General features: G+C 54.1%; 1 protein-coding gene across 2 annotated transcripts; it reads left to right on the top strand.

Moving 5' to 3' along the window:
* Positions 1–5814: 5814 nt before the first annotated feature.
* Positions 5815–9342, top strand: LOC127294436 (zinc finger CCCH domain-containing protein 53). Of its 2 annotated transcripts, XM_051324250.2 has the most exons (8): positions 5816–6549; positions 6638–6805; positions 6887–7167; positions 7255–7515; positions 7599–7812; positions 8459–8629; positions 8800–8871; positions 8981–9342. In XM_051324250.2, exons 1-7 carry the CDS (start codon positions 5933–5935, stop codon positions 8831–8833), a joined length of 1746 nt encoding a protein of 581 aa, XP_051180210.1. In that variant the 5' UTR covers positions 5816–5932; the 3' UTR covers positions 8834–8871; positions 8981–9342. The 2 variants fall into 2 exon arrangements, with proteins under 2 accessions (XP_051180211.1, XP_051180210.1); XM_051324251.2 differs by lacking the exon at positions 8459–8629 and having other exon boundaries at positions 5815–6549.
* Positions 9343–9696: the final 354 nt, after the last annotated feature.

The raw sequence follows: 9696 nt of genomic DNA, 5'->3' as shown, positions 1-9696 counted from the left end.
CGTCGGCTTCAGCAGCCTTTAGCGCCTTAGCATGGTCAAGGCCAAGCTGGATGAGCTGGCTCTTGAGCTCCTGGTAGCTGGTCTTCTGGGCGCTCAGCTCCTCCTGGTGCTGCCGGATGAGCTGGCCCTTCTCTTCTGGAACCCGGAAAAGAAGATGTTAACAAAGCTGTACTATTAAGATGAAAAGAAAAGCAAGCCAACCGGAAAACAGGAAAGTCGTACGTTGGGCGGCGGCGAGCTGCTCCTTGAGGGCTTCAATGGAAGCTTCCGGGATCACTGTTAAGCAAAAATCATAAGTGTTAAGAGAAAGAAAGCTTTCCGGTAAAAAGATGCCGGAGGTGCAAAAAACTTACCTTGGCATTTGTCATGTGCCTCAGCGAGATCCCGGTGCTCCCATAGAAGCTCCTCGAAGAGGACCTTCCGAGCGTCAGTCGTGAGCTGTTCAAAGAAAAAGAGATTAGTTAAAATTTTGCGCTAAGAACAGAGTTCTTAACCCGAAACTCGGGGACTGGCTATGCCGGTTTCGCGCGTTTCTAAGATAAGTTTTGCGCTAAGAACAGAGTTCTTAACCCGAAACTCGGGGACTGGCTATGCCGGTTTCGCGCGTTTCTAAGATAAGTTTCGCGCTAAGAACAAAGTTCTTAACCCGAAACTCGGGGACTGGCTATGCCGGTTTTGCGCTAAGTTTTTAAGTTAAGTTTCGTGCTAAGAGCTACGCTCTCAACACGAAACTCGGGGACTGGGAAGATAGACAAGAGAGAAACCGGTATGAAACTAAAGAAAAGATAGAAAAAATCCGGAAGCAGGGAAACCGGTAAAAGTTGAAAAGAGTTGGTAAAACGTACCATCAAGTTATTCGTGGCATCATACCACGCATTGTCGAGCTCCTTCACGGCTCGGCGAAGCCGCATGAAATGCTCCTCGGAAGACCGGTCCCCAATAGGGTCAGGCGCCGGCAGCTTGTCCTTGCCCATGCCGCGGGTCGCCGGAGTCATATCCGTGGCGTTCCACTTCTGAGCGTAGGGCAGCAGATGCCCCAGCTCCCGGCCCCCGCGCTGGAACTCGGTGATCCGGCCGAGCAGGCCGGTGGCCTTCTCGCTAGCAGCGCTGGCGGCCTTGGAGACGTGCAGCACCAAGGGCTGCTGACCGCCGGAAGGGGCGTTGGAGGCCGTCGCCTTCCCCGTGATGAGCTTGGAGGTCTTGGGCGGCGGCGCAGTTGGAGCAGCCCCGGATGGCTTGATGCGAGGAGCATCCGGCGGTGGCGTTGGAGCAGTTCGTGGAGAAGGGGGAGCGCTAGGCGCGTCACCCAGGATGGAACTTTCCGGCGCGGAAGTTCCCGGTGCGGAAGTCTTCTTCTTTTCAAGGACGGGAGGAACCAAAGGTTCCGCCCGCCCGGCAGCTTCTTCCTCGGCGCCGATGTTGCTGGCGCCGGTATCTTGGTTTTCGGGAGGGGAGACGAAGTCCTCCTCCGTGCGGTGTTCAGGCGGTGTAGGGGCCGCACGCCCCGAACTTGTAGTGCCCCCCAGAGGGGAGGCAGAGATGTTGCCGGCACCAGAAGGTGCCGGTCTTGAGTGAGGAGGAGGGGTTGAGGTCCTCGCGGAACCCTCAGAGCCTGCTGGCCTTGGACCAAGCTTCAGCGCAGGGCTAAACAAGAGAAAAAGCAAAGAGTTGGAAAAACAACCGGCAAAAGAACTTGGTAAAAAGAAACAAGCAAGAAAACGAGAAGCTTACCCAGAGGCGGTCGGCATCTGCTTGCGCTTGTAGCGCTGCATGCCTACTTCCTTCTCCCCCAGAGGCTCCGTCCGGAAGCGTTTAGAGGGAGGGGCCTGGCTGGAACCGGCGTCAGATGCCGGCGCCTTGTTCTTCTGGCCCTGGGCCATGAGCTTGTCCACAAACTCATGACCGGCCTCGGCTCGCAAGGGCGGCGCGTGCTCGTGGATCTACGAGTTCAAGATAGCTGAGAAAAGATCCGCAAAAGAACAATAATGAAAGAAGTAAAAGAAACCGGAAAAGAAAGGTACCTCGAGCAAGGTCAGGTCATCGGAGGAACCGGTTGGTTCCGGCACGGACCTGCCGAGGCGCGAAGCTGCGGTCTTGCCCATCTTCAGATCCTTCCAACGGATGTATGGATCCGGATCGACAGAATCAAGCGCACGCTTCACGCAAGGGCCTCGCCGCTCTGCGTGAATGGTGGGGAAGTGATCCTTGGCCTGAAACAAGAAAAAAGAAGGTTAATAACAGCAAAAGTTACCGGTAAGCCGACCCGAGTTGCGTAATCTCTTACTTCTTGGGTCGGAGGGTTAGTAGTGCTGAGAGGAAGGAGGCCCCATTCCCAGTCAACCGGCATGGCAGTCTGGCAGATCTGCCTAGCCTTGCGGACGACGTCCTTCTTGGAGAGGGGAAGGCCGGTGATTTTGGTGGGATCACCAGGACCATACATCTCGCTCATCCTATGCTGCCGGCGCTTGAGAGGAAGCACCCGGCGCGAGATAAAAGTGCGGATAATATCATCCGAGCAGATGTTAGTCTCCTTCACTAAGTTCGCCATGAAGCGTACCACCCGGTTGGTTTCGATGTGATCCGTCTTCGGGTTGTAGCTCCAATTGGCTCTGCTGGGTGGCGCCGCGTTGAAGGGCGGCAGATCGATGAGGTTCGCGGGGCCGTTGTTCTTCACGTAGAAGAAGGTCCCTTGCCATAAGCGGCAGGACTCGAGGCCGGAGAATTTGAAGAAAGTGCTCCCTTGGCGGGAGCCGATGATGCAAGACCCGCACTGCACGGGGGGTTTGGGATTAGGAATTTCCTTGCCCTGAACGGAATTGATCCGTAGGGCAAAGAAGCGGACGAACGTCTCACGAGTGGGACGAATGCCAATGTAGGCCTCCATGAAGGTGGCAAAGCAGGAAAGATAAAAAATGGCGTTGCCAGGGAGGTGATGAGGTTGAAGTTCATAGAAATCTAAGAACTTCCGGAAAAATTCGGAAACAGGAAGGCCGAAGCCGCGCTCAAAATGAGCAAGGAAAACAACGTGTTCACCGGGCTGAAGCACCGGTTCAATCTCGTCGCCAAGAAGCCGGCAGGTTACCCCTTCCGGAATCCTTCGCAACCGGTAAAGCCAGTCAATCTCGTATTCAGTGACGTTGGAGCCCATCCAGGCTCCACGAGTGACAGTAGAAGGATTTACACCGGAAGCTTGGCTAGAGCTACCGGATTCTCCGTGGCTACCGGAATCGGTATCCATCGAAGCGGAATCGGCGGATCTATCGGAAGATTGCCTACGCCGGCTACCGGAAGAAGAGGCAGAGGAGGAGGCAGAGGAAGATTCCTCGCTAGACATCGGTTTAGATGCGGAAAAACAGAAATCCCACAGTTGGCCCCCGCGCGAAGATCTACGAGTAAGAGGAAAATCAAAGAAAAAGAGGAAATAAAAACACTGTCGACCCAAGATCTAGAAAACGAGCAAAGGGCAAGCAAACTGAGATTGGACCTAACCTGAGGCGGCGCAGTGGTTGAAGAAGAAGTTCGACGGTGAAGCAGCGGGCCTACGGTCACCGACGAGCACCGTCGACGGCGGAGCAGAAAAGGGCGCGAGGAAGCGTGAATGCAGCGGTTGCAACGGAGGCGCTGCGAGGGATTTCCGCATGGCGAGGTCCGGCGAAGGAGCGGCGCGAGTTTTCCGGGCTGCAGAGCTCGAGCGAACAGCGGCGAACGGAGAACGGCGGAGGTGCAGAGAGCGAGGAGCACTATGCGCAAAGAGTGGGGAATGCGAGAAGAGGAAGAAGAGGCGACGGTTCTGCCTTATAAAGAAGAGAGAAGATGGGCCGAAAACCGTCGGGCCGCGGCGGTTCGCTCCGCGGGCCACGACGGTTCGCACCGCGTGCCGCCATGTGGCGCGGTGGTACACGCAAAGAAATGAAAAGACACACGGAGGCGCACACAGATCCGAAGTGGCGAGTGGGATCCGCTGTGGAGCATTTAATGCGCGCGCGGGAGTCGAAGCGAAGTGACCTCTGACACTGGCTCGCCAGTTAACAGTGCGCATGTCACTGACAGGCGCGGGGCCCAAGAAATTCTCGACTTTGCCGAGGAGAGAGTAAATGCGAAAGATACCGGAGAAAAAAGATGCCGGGGAATACGTCGCAGAAAGAGAAAGCGTAAGTCTGGGCAAAGATGCCGGATCCAAGCTGAGCGCTGGAGTGATTAAACCGGTATCCTATAAACATGAGAACCTGGCATGGTCTGTAGGATATAATCCGACAGACTATACCAGCTTCGGGGACTAATGTTGGGGGGATGACCCCCGGTATGCCAAAGGCATGCCAAACCGGATGGTTTGAGCCATCATGATACCGGTTTAATATTCTTACCGGAGCACAAAGACAAGAGTTTGGCTAAGAGAAGACAAGCCGGTATCCCCAGAGGGGTATACCGGAACCGGATGAAGAAGATACCGGAAGGAGAGCAGGTCGGCAAGACCGGTCAAAGATTCTCTTCAGAGCTAGAAGACAAGGATGAGCTAAGCAAAGTAGCTTTAATCGGAGCCCTGGCGCCAAAGAGAGAGGTGACGCTGAAAGAAGCCGGAGGACGTCAGCGTCCCTGATTAAAGAAGACCCCGGCGTCATCCCTGATTAAAGTAGCTTTGTAAAGTAGTTTGTCCAGTCAAAGATGCCATTAGGGTTTCTTGCTCTGTAAGCCACCCTCTCCCCTATATAAGGAGAGGGGGCATAGCCTCTTACGGGCACGTTGCGTGGGTTGATAGAGGAGATTAGACGAGGAACCTTGTATTCAGAAACCTGTAACCATGTTAAGATCAATGAAGCTAGCGATCTAGAGCAGAGTTCTTCCTCTTGTCTCTCTTCTTGCATACCGGCCTTTGGTTGTGTTCTTGAGGAAAGCATCCGGAAGTTCATCCCATCTAGTCGCAAACCCTCCCCCGAATCCTCTAGCGCCCATTCGGCCCCAACTTAAGCCATCCCATGGGATCTGCTCGTTCGCCATGACGACACATAACGGACGATGAGATGGCGAAGCTCGGCGTCCTCGTCTCCGAGAACGACGCGCCTGTGCAGCCGCCGCTGCCCTGCTACGCCATCGGCGTCATGCCGCCGGGTCTGTCGGAGGATGAAGCCCTTCGACAGGCGCTACAGGACTCGGTGACGCCACAACCGCCACCGTATAACCCCTGGGCTCCTCCTCCACAGCCGCAGCCCTGGGCGCCTCCTCCACCGCCGCCACAGCCGTATCGCTGGGCGCCTTCACCACCGCCACAGCCGCAACCCTGGGCGTCTCCACCGCCGCCACAGCCACAGCCCTGGGCGCCTCCACCTCCAGCACCGCCGACGCGCCCGGCGTACACTCCCCCGATGGCAACTGGCCGTTGGCGATACCGGAGCTCATCGTGCTCGATAGCGACCACGAGCAGCAGTAGGCGTTAGTTTTTTTTTCACGTTTTAACCATGTAAATTATGTGTCATGTATAAAAAAAAATGATTCGGCCAAAAAATGCGTCGTGCCGCTGGAGCCACCCCGACGCAAACGGACACACGGTCGATTTCAACCATTTCGACCGACGCAAACGGACGCGCACGCGGACGTTAAAATGCGTGGGCCGCTCGAGATGCCCTTAGAATTTAAAAAAAATAAAGGCGAGAGAAGGAGGGAAACCCAGCCGTTCAGTCCAAACTTTCCCGAAAATACTTGTGGAGGGAAACTGAAACGAGGTACTCGAACACTCCACTTTCATTGTACCCCACACTACACCCCAAGCCCCAAAACATTTAATTCACTGTGCCACTTACAGCTGTACCCCTCGTCTCGTCTGTAACTCCTCCCTCCCTTTTCACCTCCCTCCTCCGCTCTCATCCCCTCCCACAAATCAAAGCGCACCGCGCCAAAGAGAATACGAGGCGGCGAACCAACGCAAGAAGCAGCCGCCATGGACGCCTACGAGGCCACCAAGGTGGTGTTCGCCAGGGTTCAGGAGCTCGTCGACCCGGACCTCGCCTCCAAGATCATGGGCGCGCTGCTCACCCAGGACAAGAGCGAGGAGGACATGATCCGCCTCGCCTTCGGCCCCGAGCACCTCCTCCACTCCGTCGTCGCCAGGGAGCGCGCCGACCTCCTCGCCCGCACCAACCCCTCCTCCCCGCCCGCGCCCGCCTCCTGGGGTATGGCGCCCGGCGATGTCGACGCCGGCCACCCCTTCTCCGCCGCCAGCGACCCGTTCTACCCCGACGACGGGTACGGCTGCTGGTCCCCGACCAGCGGCGGCCACCGCCGGAGCTACTCGCTCAGCGACGCCGATGGCGGGTGGAAGCCGTGCCAGTACTTCGCGCGGGGGTTCTGCAAGAACGGCTCCGCCTGCCGCTTCCTGCACGGCCTCCCCGACGACGTCGCCGAGCAGGAGATGGCGGTCATGCGCGCCAAGGCCGCCGCTGTCGCCGCCGCGCGGGCGCAGATGATGCCCCCCGCCTTCGCCTTCTCGCCGTCTCCGCCCAAAGGCCTCGGCTTCCTCCTCCAGCAGCAGCAGCAACAGCAGAGCGAGTCCCAAAGGTGACACCTTTTTAATCCCCCCAATCAAAGATTCCATTTTTTCTTGTCATTTTGCCGTGCGGATTACTGATGGTACTTCCTGCTCCAGGGCGGCGGCCATGCTCCTCGCCGCCGGCGACGACATGCACAGGTTCGCCCTCCGCTCGCCCCGGATGGACCGCGCCGACCTCTCCAACAGCCACGGGGCGCGGCAGATCTACCTCACCTTCCCCGCCGACTCCAGCTTCACCGAAGAGGACGTGTCCAGCTACTTCAGGTACGCAAAACGCCGCCTTTGCTGCGTATTCGACCTCTCCGTTCTGCTCTAATGGCGATCGATCGGTACTCGCGCGAGCAGCATGTACGGGCCGGTACAGGACGTGCGCATCCCGCACCAGCCGAAACGCATGTTCGGCTTCGTCTCCTTCCTCTACCCGGAGACGGTGCGCCTCGTCCTCGCCAAGGGCAACCCGCACTTCGTCTGCGACGCCAGGGTCCTCGTCAAGCCCTACAAGGAGAAGGGCAAGGTCCCTGACAGGTTCAGGCACAGCGGAGGCCTCTCTCCTCACCACCGCGACTTCGCCGCCGCCGGCCTGCTCGACTCCAGGGATCCCTTCGACCTCCAGCAGCCACAGATCGGTGAGCATCTGAACCGCTCTACCTAATGAATTAGTGCATTCTCATCGCAGATTTGTGTTCTAACGAGCTCTTCATTGCCATTGCCAGGGCAGAGGATGCTATACGGGAGCATGGCCGGCCACGAGGCGGCGTTCCTGAGGAGGAAGCTGGAGGAGCAGCAGGAGTCGGCGGAGCTGCAGCGTGCCATCGAGCTCCAGAACCGCCGGTTCATGGGGATGCAGCTGCTCGATCTCAAGAGCAGGGGCCACCACCTTCTCGGCTCCCCCGTGGGCTCGCCAGGCGACGGCAATGGCGGCTGCTTCAATGCCAACGGCAATGGCGTGCACCATTTCGAGAACAACATTCAAGGTTCAGTTCTTGGAGCGTGGTCTTCCTGCAAATGCGCTGTGTTCATCAAAGCTCATTCATCATCATGACTTCCATGTTTGCAGATAACAGCACTGGCCTTGTCATGGGCACATCTGCTGCTGCTTCTGCCATTGGTAAAGACGGGAGGCAGGAGCAGCAGTATGAGGAGGAGGAGGGTGGTGGTGATGGCAATGGTGGCAGTCCCAAGCAGGCAGTCAACTCTGGGGAAGAGGGGAGGAGGGAATCTGGTCCTGGTGCAGCAGCTGCAACCAATGTTGTTTGTGGATACCAAGAAAGGTAATACTCCAGGATATCTGTAATCCTAAATTATTTTATTATCAAATGGCACCCCTCGGTTGGATGTCTGCGCGATATTCGAAATGCATTTTTTAAATAAAAACATGTAAATTTTGAAGACCATACTATAACATGTAGTACTACCTTGCTTGTGTCGCAGCTTGTCTACATACAGTATATCTACACGCATTGCAATGTTCAGAAATATCCTTATGTAGCCATATCTAGCTATCTAGACAAATCAGCTGACACTTCTTTTGAAACAGAGGAAATATCATGCAACAAGTAAAAGTGCTAATCAAATCATCTAGGCATCAAATTTGGCTAGTTCAGTATACAACATGCATATACTGTGCATACACAGTAGTATATGCTAATCACATCATTTTCTTTATCCTAACAAAATTTGCTATCAAAAGCCACTGCAAAAGGGAGTAGAGCTATAGGCTTTTAGCTAGGGTGCTAATCAGTCTCTCTTGATTAGTACTAGTTCTTAGAAGGGGAGGAAATGCTCCAAAGAGGGACCCCACTTAATGACTAGTCTCAAGTGTTAAGCAGTTACTTGTTCTTTTTATGTGGGGCTCTACCCTATCCGTGGTTGGTTGATTGATGTCTGTATGTGCGTCTCTTGCTGTTTGAATTGTAGTGGCATGGAGCACAACCTGCCTGATAGCCCCTTTGCTTCCCCCACCAGTGCTGCTGCTGCTGAGCAGCAGACAGCTCACACTGGTAGCATCAGCAGCTCCCACCCGGTGGCCTTGTCTCTGTTCCCCTCTGCTAAACCTCTCTACAGCTCTTGCTTCTCCCAAGTGCCCAGGTGATCAAATCAAACAAACCTTCAAGACCTCACTTCAGTTAGTTCAGTCCCATGTTAATAGAACATCATTAGCTGCATTAGCAAGTGCCCTTCTTACATTTATGTGATTTTTAGTCAATTGTTGCACTCATGTGAGATGTTTTGCTTGTGTACTTGGCTTTCTTCTTCAGGTTCTCATCTGGGCATGGAGCCATTGGGCTGTGAATAGAGCAGGAAAAGGGCCCTCATCACATCAGCTAAGGGTAAGTGTCAACAGCAACCCTGTAACAATCATTCACTCAATCATGACGGATGGATATGATAGGAAAATTACCCTCCCTGATGTCTGTGATGCTTTTTTTTATTATGCAGGTCATGACCCCATCAAGTGGAAGTAGAAAACAAAGGAAAAAAACTTTAACAAAGTCTAGGTGTATCTTCAGTTCAGAGAGAGGGACAGCAGCAACTCAACAACAACAGCAACAGATTAAGAAAGGAAACAAGTCAGTCCTAGGTTGTCTTTAGCTCTAGGCCTTTCAGTAGTAGTATAAATAATACCAGTCGTTTTAATTAGTACTTGATCCTGGGAAGAGTCGAGCAGAACAAGTGAAAAGTGATGCCACCGTCATGCATATATAACTGCATGCTGTATGCTCGACTCAGTGATCTGGTTGTAATGGATCTCAGTTTGGTGATAAATACTAGTATACCGTAGCTAATCCTTGACATCTTTAGCAGCCAGGTCTTGTTACTTGATGCATAGACACCCAAAGAGCCTGTAACTAGCCTCCATGGTGTCGTTACATTGTGTTCTGCGAGTAATTCTGTGGTTGTTTTGGTTCCACTATTCATAAAACTGAGAGTGTAATTGCCAATTTGGAAGCTTTATAGCATGGCATACACCAGAAGGTGGCCCTGATATGTGTTGCCAATTCAGTTTCTGTGGGTGGTTTGCGTGTGATTAAATTTTTCATGTTTTCTCTCCCTTTTCAGGACAGTTTTTGCAATTCGAACGTGTTTATCAAACCTCTATTCTGCACTTTGTATTACAATCAAATTGAATGTTCTCCCTATTACTATGTTTTCTA

This window comes from Lolium perenne, chromosome 4 (genome assembly GCF_019359855.2).
Source record: "Lolium perenne isolate Kyuss_39 chromosome 4, Kyuss_2.0, whole genome shotgun sequence".
NCBI lineage: Eukaryota > Viridiplantae > Streptophyta > Magnoliopsida > Poales > Poaceae > Lolium > Lolium perenne.
This window is presented reverse-complemented; position numbering and strand designations above follow the sequence as displayed.